General features: G+C 38.9%; 3 protein-coding genes across 3 annotated transcripts; 1 reads left to right on the top strand and 2 right to left on the bottom strand.

Annotated features, from left to right (window-relative positions):
- Positions 1 to 8: 8 nt before the first annotated feature.
- Positions 9 to 12,438, bottom strand: slc5a9 (solute carrier family 5 member 9). The gene is made up of 14 exons (XM_084722415.1): positions 12,333 to 12,438; positions 11,137 to 11,255; positions 10,196 to 10,267; positions 9,443 to 9,547; positions 8,188 to 8,352; positions 7,972 to 8,077; positions 6,496 to 6,576; positions 6,151 to 6,356; positions 5,147 to 5,282; positions 4,682 to 4,789; positions 3,426 to 3,576; positions 3,022 to 3,190; positions 1,610 to 1,825; positions 9 to 494 (listed from the first exon to the last, which is right to left on the bottom strand). The coding sequence occupies exons 1-14, from the start codon at positions 12,355 to 12,357 to the stop codon at positions 183 to 185; spliced, it is 1,971 nt and encodes a 656-aa protein (XP_084578541.1). The 5' UTR covers positions 12,358 to 12,438; the 3' UTR covers positions 9 to 182.
- Positions 12,439 to 16,015: 3,577 nt separating this feature from the next.
- ndufa11 (NADH:ubiquinone oxidoreductase subunit A11) lies at positions 16,016 to 19,367 on the bottom strand. Its single transcript, XM_084722108.1, has 4 exons — positions 19,210 to 19,367; positions 17,991 to 18,083; positions 16,853 to 16,975; positions 16,016 to 16,216 (listed from the first exon to the last, which is right to left on the bottom strand). Exons 1-4 carry the CDS (start codon positions 19,286 to 19,288, stop codon positions 16,104 to 16,106), a joined length of 408 nt encoding a protein of 135 aa, XP_084578234.1. The 5' UTR covers positions 19,289 to 19,367; the 3' UTR covers positions 16,016 to 16,103.
- Positions 19,368 to 21,728: 2,361 nt separating this feature from the next.
- On the top strand, positions 21,729 to 23,040 carry LOC146323444 (uncharacterized). The gene has a single exon (XM_084723069.1). The coding sequence runs from the start codon at positions 21,838 to 21,840 to the stop codon at positions 23,038 to 23,040; it is 1,203 nt and encodes a 400-aa protein (XP_084579195.1). The 5' UTR covers positions 21,729 to 21,837.
- The last annotated feature ends 2,373 nt before the right edge of the window (positions 23,041 to 25,413 follow it).

The raw sequence follows: 25,413 nt of genomic DNA, 5'->3' as shown, positions 1-25,413 counted from the left end.
GGGGGCTTTTATGCCTTTAATTTATAGGACAGCTGAAGGTACTTCAGGAAAAGGATGACAAAGTGGGTAGTAGTCTATGTTTTTGTCCAGTTTGATGCAAAGTATAGCTTGTTATGTCTTATTAGTGTACTGCAAAATTAAGTGTGACCACAGCTTGTAGAGAACATCATGAGAGCTGCACATTAGGCAAAGTATCCCCAGAGAAACACATTGACAGCCAGCAGCAGCAGGGCGTTGACATCGCAGACTCGTCTCCAGAGCGGCTCCTCCTGCAGGGAGGTCAGTTCACAGTTTTCAGTCGTTGGCACCAGAGAGCCAGAGCTGGAATTAGTCAGACCACAGAGCCACAGAGCAGCTCTCCGCCACCATGAGTCCGGCGAGCGTTCGGAATCAGAGCTGGGGTCATGGCTCACCAGGTCTGAGGTCGTAGCTGGACCCGTGAGGTCAATCCGAGGCTTCTGGCTGTGTCTGGACCACCAGGTCAGCCTGTAGAGCTGGACAGAAGAGGAAGACATCCAGCACATATGTCTGTGTTAGTGTTTAGCTTTAAAGCACAAAAACTGTTCCACACTTGATTTGGGGAGGAGTTCCTGCATTTCAGCACTGCTCAGGAGAGTCGAGGAGACTCTAATGCAAGTTCATGGAGGCATTTCATCTCGAACAATGGCGGCTCCTGATGAGGTTAGTGTAGATACTGTGATAGCATCAGTTATATCAGAACTGGAGAGAATTTCTTCATTGACAGAAGAGCAAAGAACAGCACTGAAGGCTTTTCTCCATGGAAAACATGATATCACTCTTCTCCTGACCAGCTCCAGAAAGAGTTTGATCTGATTGTTTGAAGTTAGCCCATGTTAGACGTGATAAACAGATGGTTAATCTTTTGAAAGTGCCTGCCCTTTCCCAAACAGTTTGTACGGACGACTTCCCAGATGGTTCTGTGTAACAACCATCTGGCATGTCAGGCTACTGAAACTGACATCCTTCATTTAAAAGCTACAATAAGGAACTTTCATACTGTGTTGATTTTGGAACCCTTTGTGGACAAAACCAGTAGCCTCCATCAAAATAATAATAATAATAATGTCATAACTAGTTAAAAACTCCCTGTAGTAGCTTTAAGCTCATATGTGGTACAGTCCAGGAAACTTGACAGACTACTGATAGTAAATGTGAAGCATTGCAAATAATGTTTATTTTCATAATTAATCATTTTCACTTTTAACCAATTAATTGTTTAGTCTATAAAAAGTCCAAAACATGTGCAAAGTTTTGGGAGCTCAAAGTGACTTTGTCAAATTTCTTCTTTCGTCCAAAAACAGTTCAAAACTCAAAGTGTCTTTATTTACTGTCATAAATGACAAAGGAAGGCAGCAAATCCTCACGTTTAAGAATCTGCAGCCAGACAATGTTGAATATTTTGCTTGAAAAATGACTGAAATAATTAATTGATTATCAAAATAGTTTTTCTTTCAATCGACTTGTCATTTAATCAAGTCATCTTTGCAGCTCTGTGTTTATAATATCCAGCACTCTGGACTTTTGTGCTTCTGTTTCTCATTTTAAAGCTGAGAACATAAATGAAATGAAAGTATGACATGTTCCTTACATGTTCTTTAGGTATGGGGGCCGTGGCCAAGCTGACAGCAGCAATGATGAGGCAGGTGAGAGCCAGCAGGATGAGAGCAAAGTACAGGTAGTGGACATCAGCCAGGACAGCAGGCCGATCATCAGGCTCACCACAGGAAGGAGCTGTATAGGAGAACTCCAGAACCATGCGGATCAGTCCCACCACCAGACCAAACATCAGACCCCAGAATGCACCCTGAAACACACACAAACACACGCACACACCAAGTATTAGCTGCAGAGTCACATGGAGCCACAGGAAAATTAAATGATCACCTCTAACTGCACAGGAGGAGGATCTATAGTGGGACCCCAATTATCCAGTTTGTGAAAACTATTGTGTAGTATGTTAAATTCAAGAATACTGTCCTCCCTGATGAAAACAACATACAAAGTAAATCCCAGACTGGCTTTACATCCAAAATAGAAAAATAAAGGAAAAATACATGCTTGCCTTGTTGATGTAAAGAAAACTTTTGATTTGATTTGGCCCAGTGCTCTTTTCTATCAATTACTCTGAAATGGTATTGGAGGCAAAGTATATAACTTGATTAAATGTAAATATTCTGAAAAGACCAGAACTTTTCAAACAATGCCGCGGGGTCTATCAAGGTTGCAATTTATCTCCAACACTATTTAAGTGAAGAGGAAATGCAAGATCATCTGAACATCCTCCATGATTACTGTGAAAACTGAGCAATTCAGTAAATCTGGATAAAACTAAAATTATGATATCTAAAAAAAAAAAAAAAAAGGCAAGATCACAAACTAAAAAACATCAGTTTATTTTGGGAGAGACAACATTGAGTCATACAATGGAATACACATACCTAAGTCTAACTGTCACTGCCTCAGGACGTTCTGTTAAGGCTGCAGATAGAGCTTATAGAGCTTCTTAAAGTATAAGCAAATTATTGTTCAAATTAAACCCCCAATAAAGATTGAGTGTTATTGAGCCAATCCTTTTATTTGGAAGTGAAATTGGGGGCCCATTTATCAAACAAGAGCACTGGGATTCAAACAAAATTGAAAAAAATCCATCTCAAGTTTCATAAAAACATCCTGTCCACGGAAACTGTCCAAACCATGGCCGCAGAATAGAGTGAGGCCAGTCCCCCCTCTTAACAAAAAATGTAACTAACACAGAGCGTACTCAACCCACCCCACCCCCTTAAAAATAAGCCAAAATGATTTTAAAATAATTTCCTACTCACAAATTAAACAAATAGAATAAAAGATAAGAAATTTAAATATTTGAATCAGTGAAAAATAGAAATCCAATCAATAAATAAATTAGAATGCTATAACTTACTGGGCAGAGAATTTCAGTTACCTCAGTATTTGAGAGAGAGAGAGAGAGAGAGAGAGAGAGAGAGAGAGAGAGAGACCTACCTGCTCATTGGCACGGGGCCAGAAGATAGCCATTAGGAACACAGCTGTGATTGGTGGAGCCAAAAAGCTGGTCACTGACTGGACATAATCAAACAGCTGTCCACTATTGGCTGTCTGGATGACTGGAATCCACAGCAGACTAACACACACCAAGATCAAGATGAACACCCTGTAAATACACAAATTATTCATCTTTAGTGCAAAGGCTCACTGCAGCTCATCTCAGTCCTCTGTCTCTGGACACAGACAAACCAACCACAGGAGTTTATGATGGGAGATGTGATGATTTAGCATTATTTTGTGCAGGATGTGTGTCCAATCTTCTAGTTGTGTATTTATGTATCAGAATCTGTGAGTCCTGTATTATTTTTCTGATATGTACTGGTTAATCTTCACACAGCTACCTTCCAACAATCATGAGTTCCCTCTCTGAGGCTTTGGGCCTGGCTTTGTGGTAGAGATCCAGTGTGAACAGAGTGGAGCTGCTGTTAAAGATGGAGGTCAGAGATGACATCAGTGCAGCTAGCATCACTGCTAACATTAGACCACGAAGACCTGCACAGAGAAGAGAAAGTTAATAATCAATTTACACAAAACTAATTATGCAGAGACATATGAAAGCACAGAAAACACTGACTGGTTTGGTTAGACTGATCTATAATCAGTCTCATTCAAAGTTTACTGTCCATGTCCATGTCCATCCTCCTGGACTGAAAGCTTCACCTGTAATTCAGTCTTTGTTCTGTTAACCTGACGCGCCAGATGGTTTGTTTGTTACACCAAACCATCTGGGAAGTCCTCCTTAGAAACTGTTTGGAAAAGGGCAGGCACTTTCAAAAAAACACTTGTCAGGTGATTGGATGAGCCATCTGTCTATCATGTCTAACACAAACTCACTTCAACCAATCTGATCAAACTCTTGTTGAAGCCAGTTGGGAGAAGAGCCAAAACATCCTTTCCATCACGAAAAGCCTTCAGAGCCATTCTTTGCTCTTCTTTGCTCTTAGTGACACTTTCCTGAATACATAAAGGTTTTAAACGTATTGATTGGATAGCACATCACATTATATCTCCAAATACAAACTCTAAAACCTGTTTTCTGATTCACTGTTGACCCACAGACTTGCTTTTCCCATGTATCATACAGTTGTCTCTGTAAGCTTGATTTTAAACTGCCTTTCAGCTCAACCTTCCTGCCTTATTGTTCAGACCTCTCTCCGGCTGGCCTGTTGTTCTAAACTTTGAAACCACATGTGAATTCATCTAAAATTCACAGAATTCAGGCTTCAAACTTGGCTTAAACTGTTGCAGTTAGTACAGCAACCTATTATAATGTGCTCAAAGTTGCATTACCCACAGAATGACAGATAAGCCATTTCCAAGACTTTTTTGCCTTTTAGTTACAGTCAGTGTATATCACAGTTCACAGTGGTATGCATATAACTGTACTATACTCTACTAGTTTGTAAATGTTGTCATTTAAACTAATGTATCATTCTTGGAGTAGTAGAATTTAAGTTACAGAAAGGTAGGCTCAGCACACTTTGTACCAACACAAGGTTTAATGTCCAAAGCCAACTTTTGTGTGTGCATGTGTGTGTGTGTGTGTGTGTGTGTGTGTGTGTGTGTGTGTGTGTGTGTGTGTGTGTGTGTTACTCACCTACAGGCATTAGCTCCACCACTAGTTTAGGGTAGGCGATGTTGGAACAACCAACCGAAGCTCCACACACACTCTCACACACTGCTGGATCCACACAGCCTATCTCATCTACACACAGAGAGAGACAAGAGAATAAAGAGATGTAAAACATTAGTTAGTTGGTTAGTGGGTTAGTTACTTGATTACTTATTTACCAACTTACTTACTGACTGACTACTCACTCACTTACTCCCTTACATACTTACTTACTCGTTCACTCTCTCACTCACTACTCACTTACTTACTAACTAACTGACTTAGTAACTGACATATTCTTAACCACTTACTTTATTTTTTTTTTTACTCCTAATATACAGTAAGACAGTGAAACTGTCTGGTTGTCTGGTTTAATGAGGCACTGATCAAATCAAACTGACCAATGCACTTAAACATAAAGAAATAAGAGAGAGTTGCAGACAGACTGACCTGGGAACAGCGCTCGACTGATCATGCCTGGCATGACGATGAAGAACATGGGCAGCACTTTGAGGTAGCCTCCTAACACACTGCCTCCTTTAGCATGAGACAAAGACTTGGCTGACAGAGACCTCTGGACTATAACCTGCACACACACACACACACACATACAGGTCTATTAACACTTGTGAGGATCCTCATAAACATACAGTGATGCATTCCCTAGACCAGTGAGTCCCAAAGTGTGGGTTGTGCCCCTTTGGTGGGTCCTGAAGGTCTTGCATGTGGGTCTTGAGATGTAAAAAAAAAATAAAATAAAAATAAAACGTTTTTAAGTGTAAGTTTCATAAATATGTATACATTTTGAAACAACCATAAAATATTTATTATGAATAAAGTAATAATAAAACAGTCAGAACTAATAAAACAAAGTCATGGGATTTAATTTACATGTCATTCTTCATCTATCTGTCCTCATTTAACTATAACTTTATAATGACTTTAACTATATTTGGTGGCCTGTTAGGTTAACACCAGAATGTATCTTATTTCTCTTTCTCGATTAATCTTGTGTGTTGTTCAGAGTTGTAATTTAAAGATTTGGGTGGGCTGCAGAAGATTTTCAGACTTCAAACTGGGCCGTGGCATTCTTAAGTTTGGGAATGGCTGCCCTAGACTCTACTCCTAACAAGGACTACTAAACACTATCTGATAGAAACATTAAACACTTCTCAGCTGACTCAAGTAGTTTAGCAAAAGGTCAATTATTCCACTGTTCATCTAATTGCACTTTAAGCTAAAGTCAAAGTCTAAAGTCTATAGTTAAGCCTCACAGACGTTTCTATTTTAAACCCAGTCTTCTGGTGCAACACAGCCAAGGAAACAAAAAGATTTTCACTATTCTGATATTCAATTTTCACACTTTTAAAATGACCGATGACAGGATTTGTAACATCATTTAACATAGAATTAGATATGAGAACCCACCACCCCATCAGTGCAGGTAAAATCACCTGATCTGTGCACCAGACCCATGTAGCCAGCACAGTGAGCCCAAACACCAGACCTGGCCAGGGTATGTCCCCTGACACCGGGTCTCTGAACAGGTGGAAGGCATCGCTGCGAGGGAGGTGACAGGTGGTGTTGGCGACCGTCACCGAGGGAACAGCTGACATGTAGCTCTCCACAAGACCTTCATACCAGCCCACTTTGGCAAATGCTGGAAAATAAACAAAATACATGCACATACACACACATACAGACACACACACTTTACAGCTAATCAATACTGGGTTTCCATATTTTCCAACAAAGTGCTCATTAAACAATACTTAAAATTGAGTGAGTGTGCATCCTACCTATGAACATTAATGCAAAGGCTCCCCCAACTATGATCACTGTCTGGAGAGCATCAGTGTAGATCACCGCTGTCAAACCACCTACATACACACACAAACACACACACACACACACACACTGGTGTCTCCATCATTTCAGAGGACATTACATTGACTCAAATTCATTTGCTGGAGACTTAGCCTAACCTGACCCATAACCACAACTTGCCTAACCCTAACCCAACCCTACCCTAACCCTTACCTTAACCTTAACCTAACCATACCATATCCATAAACCAAAATCAGCCTAAATTTTATGATTACATTATGTAGACTTTTGTTTTGTCCCCATAACAAAGACAGGTCCCCAGAATATGAGTGTACAAACAGATTTATGCCCCCACAATATGCAAATAATGCATGTCCACTCTCCTTGCTTGGAAAAGGGCAGGCACTTTCAAAAAAAAAAAAAAAACACTTGCCATGTGATTGGATGAACCATCTGTCTACCACATCTAACACAGGCTAACATCAACCAATCAGATGAAAGTCTTGCTGAAGCTTCCATGGATGCTTTTAAATGTTGTCACACTTAAAATCACGCCAGTAGCTGCCAGTAGTCCCTCCTAGGATGCTGGTTGGCTGCACCACTTTTGGTGCAGACACAGACTGATGACTTGAAGCCTGGCAAGATGGATTCTCATGCAAATCCAACTGCCTTGCAAGGAAAGTATGAAGCAGTTTTAAGTACAAAGATGCAAATAGACACCAAGCATCGGCAATAGCACGAATGGCATGAGATGAATGTGAGAATATGCACAGTGAAACGATTAAGTTTGACTGAAAATTTCACATGTAAGGCAGGGATCTGCAGAGTGTTGAGTGGGGGTGACTGGGTGGAGAGGAGGGACAGAGCTGCTATACGCCTCTTCATCCATGGTGACTCCTGACTGGAGAAGAGACGTACTTTACTTCATGAACATATGGGGAGGAGAGAGGAACAACAGGAGAGACCGGAGCCTCTGGTGAGTTGAGTTCAGTCAGGGGCTGAACAGAACACAAACACACAGACACACACACCCTTGGTGTCTGCAGCTTATCACTAATGTACAAATAATGTATTTTGGCTGTTTGGGGCTAATTAACCCAAATGATCCTGTGGTCAAGCTTGTGTGAGTAATGCACAGTCACACATATGCAAAATTAACATTGGTGAATATATACTTTTATACTTCCATTCCATGCTAGCTAAGGTGCAACTAAAACCTTTGCTTTTGGTAAACGTTGTTCAGTTGCAGCTTCAACCGATACCAAATAAGTGTCTGGTTGACCCCTAAAAAAGACTTTGCAGCACATCCTGCACTGGCCACATCTTGCCTTGGCAGGTCATCCCAAAAAGGGTCCCACAGGCAAGCTTGTGTGAGTGATGCCAGGTGAAAATTTGCATCACTTTCGATGTGAACGCGGCATGAAAGTCAGCTGACTGAATGTGTTTACCTGCCACTGTGTAAGCAGCAGTGACCAGCAGCAGTATTCCTGTGGACAGATAGAGATCCCAGCCCAGAGACACCTGGATGAACAACGCCCCCGAAAAGATATCTGTCTGGGTAATACACACAGTTATTTGTACACATGTACACACTGTTTATCACTGGACAAAAGAGTCTGCCACATGAAGACATGTAAATGTGTGTGTGTGTGTGTGTGTCTTACAGATATTTTGGTGAAAATGTAGAGGATGAGGGACAGAACAGACATGTATATGCGTATCCTCTGTCCTCCGAAGCGTTTGGCCAGATATTCAGGCATGGTCACGACTCCAGCAGCGATGTAGACGGGGATAAAGATCCAACCCAGAGCCACAAGGACCCACGCTGCCTGCACAAACACACAAACACTCTCTCTTTACAATACTGTACGACTACTAATGATTAGTTAATGAAAATACAAGTGAGGAATGAATGAGGGTGTAACTGCTAGTGAACCTTCAGTTAAAGAGTAACCCCTACTCAAATTTGATACAGTTGCTAATGATTAGTTAAAGAAGAAACAAGTGAGGAATTAATCAGGAACAACTTGATAATTGATGATTTGTTAATAAGCACTTCCCTAATTATTCCTCTTAAACATAATAAGATACTAGAAATCAGAGCAAAAGATCCTATATCAAAGAATCATCAGATAAGATTTCATGAATCTGTGAATTGATCACACTGATCAGTTTCTTTATGAACGGTTCCTGATCAACTCTGGACCAAGGGCACAAAACTAGTACTTACTCTTTTTATGTTGCTGAATTGTTACTAAGTAGTTCCTTGTTATTTCACCATTATCTGATCAATTACTTATAAATATATAACTCTTACAAGGTAAGGATGAAATAACAAGGGACTTCCTAGTTACTAACTCAGTAACTATTCAGGAATGAGGAATAATGAAGAACTACTTATTAAGTTCTCAGTATAATGTATCATTTTACAGAACACAAGTAAACAAGTAATGTTTAAGTAATTAGCAGTTAATGAGTCATTATTAGTTTTGTGCCCTTCACCAGCTGGTTCACAGTTCATCAGGAACCTAATGATTCTTTAATATAGGATCTCCCATTCTGTTATGTGGTTATTCATCATTATCTATTATATAGTCCTCCATCAGGAAATATTAAGGAAGTACTCACAACCTAATTAATCATTAGCAGCTCTATAGTTGATTAGGGGTTACTCATTAACTAATTGTTCACAGTCAGGTCCTCATTCATTTCCTGGTAAATTCTCAAATTTAATGTACGTTATTGTAGAGTGTTAACAAAAATTGTGTATAATGTCTTTTTCTAAAATGTGTAAAGAATTTCTTTGAATTAAATATAATACATTACAATACATAGTACAAAAATGATGCATGCCAACCTTTGTTGGAATCAAAGGTTTTCCAATCACAATCACCAGCAATCACAGACTAAATTTCTTACATTCCATTCAAATCCCCCGACAGCGATGCCTCCAGCTGCTCCTGTTCCTGCTAGACCAATGAACAAACCACTGCCAACATTACTGGACATCAGAGAGGCTCCGATCTGTAAACACATACAGGTAATACAGAATCATCAGAAAAGATCAGACGTACTTCAAAAATGAAGACTTTCTTGTGTTAAAAACTTTGTTGATTACAACCCATGTAATTATTTACTACTGTATGTATGGAGTATGTATAGGATATGTAAATACAGGCGACAGAAATATTTTATACATTATATGTTACTGAGTATTATTTAATAATTAATTAAAACTTTCAGTAGTTATTTTTTACACTGTTGAAGACTGGGAACAGACTGGCAATAAATTCTCTCTGTTTATTGAATAATTTGAGTGTTTTATTGTCATCCTTAAACCCAGAATACAACAATCCCTTAAGGCAAAGGCATGTACATATACATACATTATAATTCAGTATAATGAAATATATGCACAAGTAAAGTGTATTTTAGCTCCTTATTAACTATTCATAAATAACTATTTAATAATTTAATTCCACGCTAAAGCATCACAGTACCAATTGTTCTGTAATGTGGGTCTAACAGCAGCCAAATGTATCTATTCAGTACAAAACAGGACTAGAACTAAGACAATACAAAAAGTATAGTATGTTGTTCATATAGCATATATCATCAACACTGAAGTGAGAACAAAACATCATGCACGCCAGTCAGAAGTTTGGTACTCACAGGCCACCAGGTCATTGAACGTCCCGCCAAGAAGTACCCACCCACAGTGTTGCGATTGGCTCGAACTGATGACTGTAGAAGAGGCAGAAACAATGCTACTTCAAAACAATACTATGGTCTCATGTGAAAAAGAACACATTTACAATCAAAATAAAATTTTCCTTTTCTTTTCTGACTTTTTGTACAAAAATCATTTGGAATCTCCAAACTTCCAGTAGGGTTGGGAGGGTTACTTCAAATACGTATTCCAATATTACCTGCTACAAAATGTAGTCCGTGACATAATCCAAGCGTCACAGTATTAAAGTAATGTAACCTAATTATTTTCCCTTTCTTTTGGATTACCTCAATATGAAATATGGTGAAACTGTTTAGCCTAATATAGTGTTTTTAGGGCTGCAACAATTATACTTTCTTCCCCGATTAATTGGACGATTATTTTCTCAATTAATCAATTATGATAATTCTGATAATTTGAAATGTGAAAAAATGGTGAAAAATGTTGATCAAAGTTAAAGATGACGTCCCTGAATGTCTTGTTTAGTCCACAACTCAAAAATATTCAGTTTACTGTCAGAGAGGAGTAAAGAAACCAGAAAATATTCACATTTAAGAAGCTGAAATCAGAGAATTTGGACATATTTTCTTAAGAAATGACTAATAGTCAATTAATAATAGATTAATCAGTCCTTATGATATGCTATGTTTGTTGTTAGGTTTATTAGTTTATCCAGCTGGTTCTTCCTTTTGTTGTGCTATTTATTGATTGATTGATTTAAAGACAAAAGTGTTGAAATTTCCACCCAGTGAAGCATTTTTTTAATAGAGGCCGTGACATTCCTGTCTATCAGAATCCATTTTTAAAGTAACCCTCCCAACCCTGTTAAAAATAATAGTGAAAGTGTAAGTTTAAACTAAGTTGAGTCACTTCCAGGTCTTACCCAGATTCCAACCACCGTGACAAAGATGAAGTAGACGACAACCACAGCGATATCAGCTGCTTCCAGTCTGAGACTCTTGCTGGGTGGTGATGCAGTAGTGACCCCAGAGGAGCTGCTGGCTGCAAATACAGAAGAGAACTTCACTGTGGTAACATTTTCTCCTCTTTGACAGACATGCCATAATCAACTGAACAAAAATAAATCATGTACCAGTACAAACCGTCTCTCAACCAGAGTGTAGAGGATGTCAAAATGTCAGCTGTTACAGCAGTGCAATTTAGTTTCCAATGAATATATGAGTGATAAAATAGTTCTACAGAACATCTAGTCATGCTATTGCCAATGCAGAACAAAAGGTCTGACTGGATCTTTAAATATCCTGGGAGAGTTGACAAGAATAATGTGTATCTAAATCATGACGTCATTTGATGTCAAAACACAATGGCCTAGACAAGTATCCTGTGAGCATTATGTACAACTGTTAGGAGCAGGTTTGGGGAGTGACAGATTACATGTAACAGGATTACATAATTAGGATGCAAAAGAAGTAGCTATCCATCACAATTACAAAAAAAAAAAAAAAAATAAGACATACTCGTGTTACAGTTATATTAGAGTACATTACAATATGATCCCATGAACAGTGTGCACACTTGGGTCTCAACATTACTCTGGTCTCAGCAAAGCCAATTAATCTGTCAGTTACCAGTTCATTATCTCTGGAAAAAATGCTTTCACTTTCACTTTCACTAAAGTATGTTTAAATGTGCATAATTACTGCTAATAATCTAAACGTGCATTTGCACATTACAAAGGAAGGGGTAGCTGAACAAACATTTAATAAACCAACAAACATAAAACATTATATTAAGTTAAACAATTTCACATTTCATATTTGGTATTGAGGTAATCCAGAAGTAACTGAAAGTAATCAAGTTACTTCTTCAATCTTGTGATACTTGGATTATGTTACTGAGTACATTTTTTGAACAGGTTATTAGTAACTGTATCAGAAGACATTATTAAAGTAACCCGCCCAACGCTGCAGGCTATCTCTGTCATTTATAGTTTTTATATCTGTGTTCCTGTCCTACGTGTTCGGGAAAGCTGTCTATAAAATCTGCCTTGACTGCCATAAAAGTAAAGTTTGTTGCTTTAAAGAGTATCTGACTCTAAAAGTTTAAGAAGGATCAGACCTGTCGTGAGACTGGCAGCAGACATTTTGACTTCAATCTTCCGGATTGTGTGTTCCTCTTCTGTGAGTTCTTCTCACTCTGTGTGACAGAGTTAGTTGATTCTGCTGGTAAACCTGACAGAAGCACGTGATCCAACCTGAAGCTTAATTATTAATCAGTTTATTACTGAGACAGTCAAACTTCACAGGTTGGCTGTCCACAGTTTGAGACAGTATCTAATTTGATCCATATTGAAGTTGTCAGTGCTACTCTGGTCAATGACAGTTGTAGAGATAAAAGAATGTGCTGCTCCATTGCTACATAGAGTTGTATAGTTAAACATTAGAGCGCATGTTTCATCTCTAAACCAAAGTGTAGACCTCTTTGACCACCTAGTTTTGACAGAAAGAGGTGCAAATGAATCCAGGTGTCATGAGAAGAGTCAGTACCATAGAGGCCAGTGCAGTGAGGAGTAAAACATCTGAGCCTAAATAACAGGGCCAAGCTAGAACCACTTCAAATGTAGTTAGAAAGTGATCAGACACTGTGGAAAAGACAGAAGAGACATTCAGGACAGACACCTCTGTCCCTCTGTGATTAGTAGGTTCATAAGCAAACTGAATAAAACCAAAATTATCAAATCATTCATTTTCTGTAACCGCTTATTCCGTAAGGGTCGCGGGCTGCTGGAGTCTATCCCAGCTGACATTGGGTGAGAGGCGAGGTTCACCCTGGACAAGTCGCCAGTTCATCACAGGACTGACACATAGACAGACAACCACTCACACTCACATTCACACCTACGGGCAATTTAGAGTCACCAATTAACCTAACATGCATGTCTTTGGACTTTGAACTGTGAGAGGAAGCCTGAGAACCCGGAGAGAACCCACGCAGACACAGGGAGAACATGCAAACTCCACACAGAAAGGCCCTGCTCCAGCAAGCCGGGGGATCGAACTCAGGACCTTCTTGCTGTGAGGCAGCAGTGCTGACCACTGCACCACCGTGCCGCCCCCAAAATTAACAAAAAGTTCCAAAAAGGCTTTACTTACAAAGTCAAAGGGGTTCAAGTGAATATTGAAATAATCAATAAACCAGGGTTCAGAGGGTTACTTTAAAAATGTATTCCAATACAATTACTAATTAAAAGTTATAAAGAGTAATTAATAATGTAATCAAAGTATCACAGCCTTAAAGTAATGTAATATAAAATATGGTGAAATAGTTTTAGGGCTGCAACTAACTAGTATTGTCATCATTAATTGGTTGATTATTTTTTCAATTAATCGATTAGTTGTTTGGTCCATGAAATGGTGAAAAATGTTCATCAAAGTCCAAGATGACGTCCTCAAATGTCTTGTTTTGTTCACGACTCAAAAATATTCAGTTTACTGTCAGAGAGGACGAAAGAAACAATTTAAGACAATTAAATCAGATAATTTGGGACTTTTTTAAATTAAAATTACTCAAAACAATTAATTGGTTAATTAGTCCTGTCACAATTTTGTACTGACTTACACCCATGTCATCCTCATGTTTGGACCTATTTTTCAAGTCTTTATAACATATTCTAAAATCTGTTGACCATTTTCTCCATTATTCAATTAGTTATTTGGTCCAGAAATATCAGAAAATGGGGGGAAATGATGACCAGAGTTGAGACTGTCATAGTGTGCCTTTCCCTTCATTCCTCATGTGTCAGCTGTTTCCCCCTCCCCTTTGTTCCTTGTGGTTCCTTGTTTGTCTCTCTCTCTGTGTCTGTGTGTCTGTGTGTCTGGGCGTGGCTCATCAGCTCTGCTGCAATCAACTCCTGCTACCAATCTGCCTGCTCACCTGAGAACCATCCAGCAATCAACTCCAGCAGTACAAATACTCCGGCTCTGCAGTCCAGTCTCTGCCAGATCGTTCAGCCTGCCTTGCGGTACTACTTTGACCTACCTGTTACTGATTGCTATTTTCCTCGTGTGGATTTTGCCTAAAGACTTGTCTGTTTTTGCTTCAGCTCGACACTCACTGGGAACCCATTCGCCTGCCATCTGTCTCCAGCCTTGTACTCGTTTGCCTGCCTACCCTGTTTCACCTGAGAGTTCTGCATCCACCCAAGACGTCCATTCCTGTTTGTTTGGCAACAAAACCACCTAAAATTGCTATCCGAGTCTCGCTTTTGGGTCCAGTTCTTTCCATTGTATATGACAGAGACGATGTTCTCAAATGTCTTGTTACGCACCAAGTGTTGAGGCTGTCAGTCCTCTGCAGCAGCTGCTGGTTCAATTCCCACCTGCAGCACATTTGCTGCGTGTCATCCCCTCTCTGTCCCCCTTTCCTGTCATATCTTCAGCTGTCCTATCATAATAAAGGCAAAAAGCCCAAAAAATAATCTTTAATATGTGTATGTGTATATATATATGTACATATATAGATAATCTACTAAAAATATGTATTTTTACTAAATATATCTAATCTGATTGTCTTTATCTGTAATTGCAATGGAATACAGTTACTTTTTTGTATCCAGATTACATGTTCCCATTCCATGTAATCCATTCCTCCCCAAGCCTGCTATGAGGTGACATCAGGTAAAATCTCAGGGTTCGGGGATCAAGGATTCAGGGGGGACACGGGGATTGGGCCTGACTGACCAGTCAGGTGATTGGTTTGACCACTTTGAGATTGTGTCAGACGGTCTACTTGTTGATACTGCAGTGGCAGAATATATCCCGTTTTTACCAGATCAGCACTGATCATTAAGGCTTTGTTTGTATTTTCTAATGGTTGTTTCTTACCTTAATCTTAAATCATTTGTCTCGAGTGTTCTAAGTTATATTGTCCTACTTCTTTACACATACATATTTTAATATCTAGGCTGAAGATTCAGCCCTTGATATCCAGGTTTCTCAAAACTTACAAAATCATCATCAATAAAATAATAAAGGACAATAAAATTGTTAAAAAGACATCTGTAAAAATAATAAACATGAAACTGCTATTTAAGAGCAAATTTCAAATTTTCTTTATTTCTCTGAATTTCTGGGAAGTGACCAGTTCTGCTATATTTTTTGCTATTTTAAAACATATGTATAATATATGTATGTGTAAGAAATAAGCACTTGAAATGTAGTTCACATATTTTCTCATATGGGACACCAGTGTAAAGGAGGAAACATCCTTGAAAACACCTTTACAACTTTATAAGACATTTCTAATCATTTTACAACTGCAATATTGTCTTCATCAAACCTCTAACAAGATGAACAGCAGGCTTCGTAAACACAATATAACAGCAATGATGACTATAACCTGAATAGGTTTCAAAATGACTATGGTCACAATGTTAAAATAACAAAGTAACTGAATGTATCTGTGGTGTTTTAATGCAGGATGATGAACTAAAGCAGCACACAGACATAAGGACATGAAGTAAGTGTAAAAACACACTGGTTTATGTTTGGAGTGACAGCTGACTGAAGAGAAACAGCTCCAGGATTAATGAAGGCTGGCTGTTAGCCTGGTCTGGAGCAGGCTGGCTGCACAGAATAAATCTCCATGGTAACTGATGTGCCACTGCTTTCATGAAACAGAGTCCAGGCTAACTAGAAAATCCCAGCTTAATCTCCAGTCTTGAGTTTGTAAAACAGCCCTCTGGAATTAAAGTGAGCATCGTTTTCAACAACTGAGATGAAATCAAGTGAACTGACGCAGAGTTGTTTTTTTTTTTTGTCTTTTTCACAAGAACTTTATTACATTAAATCTTTGTACAACATATAGTTCATCTTCCGGTCGTCTCACTCCTCATAGTTTGGGGGGTCCAGCCAGCTTCCAGCCCTCCGTCTTGCCCACTTTTGTGAAGAAAGCCAGTGTACCCAGACCAAGACATGCTGTGGTACCAGTCATAGCACTGTGGGCTAGAGAACGACACACACACACACACACACACAAAATATGGCTTCAGTTAGACAAGCTTAGCTTGATTTGTTAGACGTTCTCTGACATAAAACAGGAATAATTGCAAATTGTTTTTATTCTTTTATTTTTATCTTTATTTGTGTATAATTCATTAAAAATCAAAGGGATCTTGTTCCAGGGAGAATCAAACCACACTCTGTTCTGGGCATTCAAAATGACCATACCAAAGTTTCAAAATATGCTTTAAATGTAAATGAAGAAGTTCAAACTCAAAACCAGCACAAAATCATAAAAAAATAAATGTGCAAAGAGCATTAATAAATGTCAATGACAATGATATGGTACGCATGTTAAAATAAAAAAAATTAAATAAATAAAATACAACAAAAAAGTAAATAGTAACACATTAAGTCGTATGATTTTAGTATGGAGGACTATAAGGATTGCTGAAACTCGAGAAATTACAGTGATTAGTCACGTTTGGGAAAAAGATTGCAGTCATTTACAAAATTGTAAGGTCCTGCAAAAATGATGTCTGTAATCAATCAGTTTCCACGATCACAGAGTTGAGGAGCAGAGTGGACAGGAAGTAGAATAAGCTGAACGGACAGAAAGCAGCCAGGAGTGATACTTACTTCTGGCTCCCAGGAAGATCCCAGAGGAGCAGCCCCCAATGAAGTAGTTCAGCGGGTCGTCCGGGGCTTCACGAGCCTGAGCACTGAGACACGTCGCCATGCCGAAGATGGCTCCCATGGTGGCTGGTGTAACACAGACAGACACACAAATTAGCATTAAATCTGATGCAATCTGTGGAATACAAAGATCAGTACTTCATCACATTTCTGTCAGTATGCTTGTGTGAAACACTGTAGTACTGCAGCAATTTGTGTTTTAAATAAAACAGTGAGGTTGAAGTGCCTGCTTCAAACTGCAAGGATAATTCACAACAATTTTTATGATAAGTTATCATATATATTTTTTCAGATTAAAAATAAATTATATCATGATAATAACAATATTATGGAAGCCCATTTCTGCCAGTCAAAGAAAAAAAATCCCATTGCAAGTCATAATTATAAGATTAAAAAGTCAAAATTCTGATATAAAAAGTCATAATTTTTATCTTATATTTACTTTACTTTCCATCTCATCATTTAAACTTTTCCTCTCATAATTATGACTTGTATCTCATAATTATGACTTTTTATCTCATAATTTTGACTTTTTGTCCTCAGGGGGAGCATGTCCCCAGGCCCCAAGGGTCTGAGGTCCACCCACCACAGTCTCACAAAATCCTGTGGGAAACCCTGCAATACTACAGTATAGAAACACTGTTACAAGTTGAAGTCCTGTCCAAATAATATCATAAATAATATAGTTAAACACAGGCGAAATGGGCACACAGCCACTCTGATGGAATCTGGTATAGAAAAGTCCACCTGGTGGAAACAGAAAGACTTGCAAATCAATCACACATCACCTATTTGTTACTTCAGTGACTGCTCAGATTTTAGGCTTTCTTAAGAAGCAGGGGTGGTTTTTTTTTATGCCTGACAGGAGGTGTGTGTACAGCAGGAACGAAAAAGTCACAGCCTTTATTAAGTCATGATGATTCAAGTGTGTTATAGGACTTAAAAAATAAAAAATAAAAATATTATAAAAATATTTTCTTGGAACACTTTGATAGATTTGAAAGGTTTCCATGTCTTATCCAGCAGGAGGAATCTTTCATGTGTATCTGAAGCTTTTTTGAATGTTAATATGGATATTTACCCATGGTGACAGTTGTATTGGTGGCCCTCTGTAGCGCTGCCATTGCAGAATCAGGCTGGAATGCCACTATGTGATACGCTGAACCAACCAGGCCTGAAAACACACACAAACAAACTTGAAGTCAAGAAAAAAAAGAAATTACAACAATCATCATGGGCTGACTGTGGAATCACAGACACACACTTTCACACAATCTCTCCTCAAAGGCATTCATGACAAATGACACAAATGACACAAATGACACTCATTCTTGTGATAAAGCAGAGCCCAATATGTTTTTGTTGTCAGGTTAGTTTGTGCAGCTGTTCCTTCCTGTGTTGTGTGCAAGTTATTGATTTATTGATTGACTGATTTAAAGACATAAAAAGTTGAAATTCCCACCCAGTTAAGCATTTTATCACTAGAGACCATAATAATGAATTGGCAGCTGTATGTGCACTGTGCATGGTAGGATATTGATCTTTAGTTTAAAACCTACTAATAATTCTCATTTTTACTAAATGTACCTCTAATCCGATTACATATTTTTATCTGTAACCTTTTTGCATCCAGTTTACGTACTCCCTTTACACGTAATCCGTTACTCCCCGAGCCTGACTGCATGGCATTATATATTGCTTGGCTGTCATAGCCTATATAACATCACAATCGGCTCAAATTTTAAATGTATTCAAGTGTGATTGTTGTGACGTGTTTACTAATGTGAACTGTCTCTCTAGAGGGCATCAGTGGTGACAATGTTAGTGACGTGCTGTAGTGGTCAGTACAGGTAGTTTTGTTGTTATATGGTGCCAGACAAAAAGTAACATTTAAAATTGGGACATCGTCAGTATTATTAGTTTTGGTAGCAATCATATTTCTGTAAGTTCAACCAACAGACCTCAGGGTGTCTTAACTGTCAACAGACCTACACAAATTACTGTGTTAGCAACAGCCGCGTTGAGAACTCACACTGGCTGTCTGTGGTTTCAAACACAGACCGCAGTAATACCACCGCACTCAAACTCTCACAAAAAGCAAACAACAATAAAACTGGTTTATCTCAGCGTTGTATTGAACAGAGGTTCCTTCATACAGTACCCGTGCTGGGCTAACCCGCTAGTTAGCTCAGTAGCATTAGCATTAGCTAAACATTGAGGCTAGGTCAACACAGTCAGTTAGCGCTCACAGTCAGACGGACCTCCTGTATCTATCGGTGTTCGTCAGTGTTGAGATTTACCTAAAGCCGTGCCCAGTTTGGTGGTGATCCATGTTTTCTCCACGCAGTCTGTGCCCTCTGGAGCGTCCCAGTACCCCATTTCGGACTTAGCAAGGACGCACTCTGGTGGATGGACGGAAATCTCGCGAGAAATCTCTTCTTCTTTGTTTTTGTCAGCTGGTAAGCAGTTTATGGTGTATTACCGCCACCTGCTGATATGGAGTGTGAAGCGACGGATTGGATTGGACAGAAAGTTCATCTCAGCAGATTTTTCTTTCTGTTTGAAGCAGACAATTGCATAAATCCCTCCAATCCGAGTCCCAAGCAAGTATCAAGTAATTTGGTCCAAGTCTCAAGCAAGTCCCAATTTTTTTTATCATGGGCAAGTCAAGTCAAGTCACAAGGTTATGTCGAGTCAAGTCAAGTCAAGTCACAAGGTTATGTCGAGTCAAGTCGAGTCAAGTCACAAGGTTGTCGAGTCAAGTCGAATCAAGTCACAAGGTTGTTGAGTCAAGTCAAGTCAAGTCACAGATTATGTCAAGTCTCACTATTGTTCCTCATCCAAAAAAGAGCATGCAGTCTAGTCTGAATGGATTAAAGTATAAAGCTGTTAATTTGATCTATTCTTACATTACATGTTTGATCATTTAGACCAAGGTAGATGGGGAAAGGCTACATTCCTGGGCCCAGGTTGGAGGGTGCAGGGGCTGCCAGGACCATAGATAAAGAAACTATATACTTCTGTTTCTATATCTATGGGTGGGACCTCATTAAATTATGGAGTAATTATTTAAAATATTTCAAAACAGGCCTATTTGTGGAAAAAAATCTAATATTTGAGTTATCATAATAGCTCCCCCCCCCAGTTGTCCTTAATATAGTGAAGAACGATGGAATGAAGCCGATCGGGCCACACATAACATCGACCAAGTCATCCATCACAGAGAAAATACTAAGCTTTTTTATACTTTAAACTCACTGAACTCCTCCCATCTGGCATGTAGGAAGCCCCCAAAAACAAACTGAAACATGTTTGCAAATACTGTTTGGTTCACTTCAACAACTGAGAAGGATCAACTGTTTCTCCTTCATCTTTCCTCTTCGCCTCTCGGCTCTGAAGGCTGAACTGAGTGGCACTTCCGTCCTACGTTACTTTTTTTTTATTTCAAGCAGTTTTTTCTTGACTAATTAAACTGAATTTTAATTTCTGCTTGTGAGCTCATTATTTATATACTGAGGTGTCCAAAATAAGTCTACACAATATTTCAAATGTACTTTTTGATGCTTTGAGCGCCACAAGCCGAGAGCCATAGAGATTATATTATCTCTACAGCAGATACCTCCAAAACTCTGCAACTCACACCAAAACTATTTAGATGGATGAATAGCACTAAAGGCCTGAGTAAAAGGTGGCGTCTCCACCCAGGTCATCACCATAAGTCATCGCATCAGTGATCTAGGACATTGGCTATCGTATGAAAACTTCTCTTTGAAGTACCATATAGTTTGCACACGTGCTCAGTTTGACAAAGTGATTAAAGCAATTCCCATATCAGTCAAACTGTTAGTTCAAAACATAGATAGGCAGTCATGTGTGATTTTTTTAACTGAGTGAAATTCATATAAATTGATATGGAATGCTTGAATAATGTACTGTTCCCAATTAATCTCACAGAAACTCTGTCACCCAACTGTTTTCAGACTGAGAAATTTGAAAATGGAGAACCAAATATATCACTTACCCTATCAGCCCTAAAACCAAAGAAATCCATTTTTAAAACTCTCAACAACATTTATTCATCCAATGAAAAGCTAAGAAAGAGATTTAACATTGATCACAATAATTGTTTCTTTTGTTATACTGAAATTGAAACCACAGGTTGTCCACAGGTCAATGTCTATACTGTATGACATTCTGGGAGGACTTGCAGGACTTGCTACCATCCAAAATCCCACTACATGTTCCTCTCACAAGAGAAACTATTGTGTTTGGTATTGATCTCAAGGACACTAAAGGTGACTTGATATTAAACAGCCTTACACTACTGGCATTTTTTTAATCTACACATCTAAATGGAGGAAAATTAAACCCCACTTCTCAGTTACTTAAAGGGACTTTATGGCCAATCATCTGAGTGCCTTAAAATTAAGGGAAGGAAAATAATCCAAGTCTCTCCTCAAAATTTCTGAAGAACTGAAAGATTTTTATGACCCCTAGATCGACTTAATGCATTTTTCCTTTTCACAATTTTGTTTTTCTGTTTTTTTAGTTTATTTTTTTTTACTACTTATTGCTCTGCATTATAATATCAATGTTAAATTACTTTTCTATACCATGCCTTGTATGTTATTCCTCTATAATGTTTTTCTATGCCTTGTTGTAATTGTTTTGTTACAAATAAAGTTTTAAAAAATTCAGTCAGCCATCTTTGAAAAAAAAACAAACAAAAAAAAATGGTATCCCATAGCAACAACAAGATCAAAGAACCGTGTTCTGATGATGTCATCAAGTCAGTTCTGGAATGTGCTATAAAAGGCTTCTCAGAATCAAACCTGCATCAGACACGATTTTCACTGTCGAGTATTCAGACACGAATTTCATCGTCACAAGTTAGCAAAGAAGTTTTACAAGTTCAAACACGAGTTACAATGGAAACGACACAAAGTCAGAGAAAGCAGAGGAGGCAGAGGAGAAACAACGCTGAGATCCATCAGCAGACTCATCAAGTCAAGGATTTCGCCACCAGACGCCTTGATTTCTACCTCCATTCCCTGGAGGAGGAAATAAGGTGCGAGCTTAAGGACAGCGAGGCAAGGCTGACCAGGGGTCGATCTGAGCAGAGGCTCCACTTGGACATCCACGTGGACTCGCTGACCGCTCTCATCGATCAGCTCCAGGACAAGCAAGAGGACAACAAGAGCAAAGAGCAGATGCAGAGTGAAATATGTAGACTGCAAGCCCTGCTAGACGCGGCTCCAGCCAAACATAACCGCTCTGAACAGGAAGATACTGAGACTCTGAAATTACGTTTCAGGAAAATCTGCTTCATGCTGCGGACAGCTCAGAGCGACCTTGAGCAGAAGACATCCTACACCAAAGAACTTGAAGTCAAGTTGGAAGCCATGACCAAAAAGAACGAGGACCTTCAAAGTGAAGTCGAGGCCATGAAGTTACAGGTCTGTGTTGAGAAACAGCTGCGTGCCGTGGCTGAAACCAACATGGAGACGACAACTCATGGCCTTAAGTTACAGCTTTTTGAAAAGGACACCGCAGAGTTTGAGGCTCGCACAAAGGCTGAACAGCTGGAGGCCGAACTTGTGTTTGAGCGGGATCAAGCTCATAAGCTGCAAACAAAGCTGAACAAAATGGAGGAGAGTCTTGCTAAACAGAAGGAGGATGCAAAAAAGACACTGGAACGAGTCAAGGCTTCCCATCAAGCCCAGCTGGAGGAACAAAAAGCAGAGACCAGGAAGATTTCTTCTGCCCTGAAAAAGGCAGAGGATCTGCTGGAGACTCAGCGTCGCAGCTGGCAGCACAAGGTGGAAGAAACAGAAAAATCAAAGACTTTCTTTGCGGCTCAACTTGAAGAGCAGAAACAAGAAAACAAAACTCTTGCAGATGCTCTGCAGAAGGTTGAACAGCAGCTGGAAACTCATCATAACGAGTGGCAGAAGGAAAAATCATCCCTCCTTCAGGCCACAGAAGACCTCAGGAAGACTCTCCAGGAAAAGGAGCAGGAGTGGAAGAAGAAAGACTTCTCCCTGAACTCCCAGCTGACAGCTCTCGAGAGTCAGCTAGCCAAGAAGAAAAAGAAGAAGAAGTGGTACCGTGTACTCATGTGTGGCGTCTGAAGATCATCTACAGCCCACACACAGACTTCCAGCTCAGGGACAGGGACTTACACAAACACAGGTATTTGTGAGTATTAATCAGTTTTAACCCCCAAACAGCACTTTGAAAACGGCTGTTTGAGGGTCAAGACTTTACGTTTGTGCAGCACGGTGGTCAGCACTGCCCCCCTCACAGCAGAAAGATCCTGAATCTTAAACCCACTTGGATCAGGGTCTTTCTGCATGGAGTTCAGATGTTTTCCCCGTGATTACGTGGGTTTCCTCCAGGAGCTCTGGTTTCCCCACGCTAAAAACAAAAAGAAAGAAAATTGCACATACTCACATATATACTCCCAGCCGTCCGTGAAGAGGGGGATCTCTCTTTGAATTGCCTTTCCCGAGGTTTCTTCCCCTGTGTCTTAAGAACTCTTCGTGGGGAGTTTTTCCTCGTCTTCTTGGAGAGCTTGGGCTGGGCGCCTCTTCCTGAGTTGGATCTGCGAGACACATTTAAACACCATCAGCCACATGAATGAACATCACTTTTGTACATCAAAAAAATAAATAAAAAATAAAATAAAATAATGTCATGTTTCTTGGTCATTTGTTTTTTAGAATTTAAAGTTGCACTGTGTGTCACATTTGATATTAAATGGTTTGTCTGATGAATAAATCAGGGACAAACAGTGATCGGTCAGTTTTGTTGACTAGATCTCAAAGATGCTCATCAGCATATGGTCAGTTACAGTTCTGAACAGTTCTGTACACACATACATGCTAAAAGATCTGCCATAAGACCCGAAAAAGGTTGCTTGATTGCAGAAAACAATGGTTTGAACAATGGTGGTTTGGTTGTGACATTTCCTAAATTTACACCCTGATTTAAAAAAAATACTACATGTACTTTAAAATGATGGGACCTTACACTGCTTTGGTAGTGACATGAGAATGTGGGACTTTTTTTTACATACAGCCTCATGATTTTAAATAAAATATATGTTGTTGAAATAAGAGGTTATGGTTTGGGAAAGCTGCCTCCCAACTGAAACTACACTACAAATCAGCAAATAAGTCATTCCCAGTAACTCGATTTTAAGATTTTATTTGAGTCATCAAATACATTAAAGACCATTGAAGAATTAATGCAAATTTAAAATTTTTATCTGTAGTAACCTTTTAAAAAGAATTTCAAATGTGCACATATTGTTTTTTTGATGACAGGAAAAATTGAGAGCCTGTTAATTCTGCTTAAATTCACTTATTTTGTCTGGTTTATAAATTAGGCTAAAAGGTCCTATATTGTTACACAGCCTAAATGCATTTATTTCTGATTTAAAGAACTTAAATACTTAATATGTTCTCGAGAACACAGGTCAACATAATATAAGACGATCTGGAAATGACAGTAAAACTGGTCACAGCCATTCATTTATGCACTTTTACCAAAATGTGTTGATAAGGCCTATTGTGGATTGTTTCTTGATGGTTTATCTTTTTAAAAAGTGGATCCTAAGGAACAAAGTTTGGGAAACACTGCTATGTAAGGGATCCTGCAGGGTTCTGCATCACACTGTCATGATTTATTTCACAATAACGACCTGCTCACTGTACATTATCCTGCTTGATATATGGTTATTCACAAAAAAAATCAAAAAATTGACACAAAATATTCATTTCAAAGTGATTTTGGTAATTTAACAGTGACTCTATTTTTCCTGCAGAGTCTATGATTAGAACAGTATCCATAGCAACAGTCTGTTTTTCATAACAACGGTCTGTTAGTCTTAGCAATGGTCTGCTATACAGAAATAACACATACATTGTGTCCATGTAGTCCACATGTATCTAGAGATGAAACGGTACAAACATTTCATATTGGAATGAAAGAATTAAAATTCTTTATTTCAAACATGTAAAAAAAAATGAAAGAAAAAGAAATAAAACAATAGAAATAAATAAAAACAAACAAACAAATAGAGTTCAATAAACCTATACAGCAAACTCAACAGGCAAATATGGTTCTGCATAGAACCCCAAGTTAGGGTTCTGGGTGGGACCATTACTCCCAAGAAGGGGTCCCCCCTTATTAGACCCTCTAGTTGGGGGTTCTGGGTGAAACCTTTCGTGGATGGTTCTCGGTATAACCCTTTATGTCGGGTTATTTGAAGAACTCTCTGATAGGTTTCCAAGTAGAACCTTTATAAAAGGTTTCACCAGGAGGCGAAAAGAGTTCTCCTATGAGGCCAAGCTGAAGAACCATTTATGGTTCTTGTTAGTAGTTTTATTTCTAAGACCTGCTCTTGTTACATTTAAACAATACTGCACTTAATGCATTAACCCAGCGGTCACCCTGAGTGATGAGTGTGACCCCTAGGGTGTCTTCAGTTACTGCGGGGA

This window comes from Lutjanus erythropterus, chromosome 7, assembly GCF_056507025.1.
Source record: "Lutjanus erythropterus isolate fLutEry1 chromosome 7, fLutEry1.hap2, whole genome shotgun sequence".
In the NCBI taxonomy this organism is placed as follows: domain Eukaryota; kingdom Metazoa; phylum Chordata; class Actinopteri; order Lutjaniformes; family Lutjanidae; genus Lutjanus; species Lutjanus erythropterus.
The sequence above is the reverse complement of the archived record's forward strand: the minus strand, read 5'-3'. Positions and strand labels throughout refer to the sequence as shown.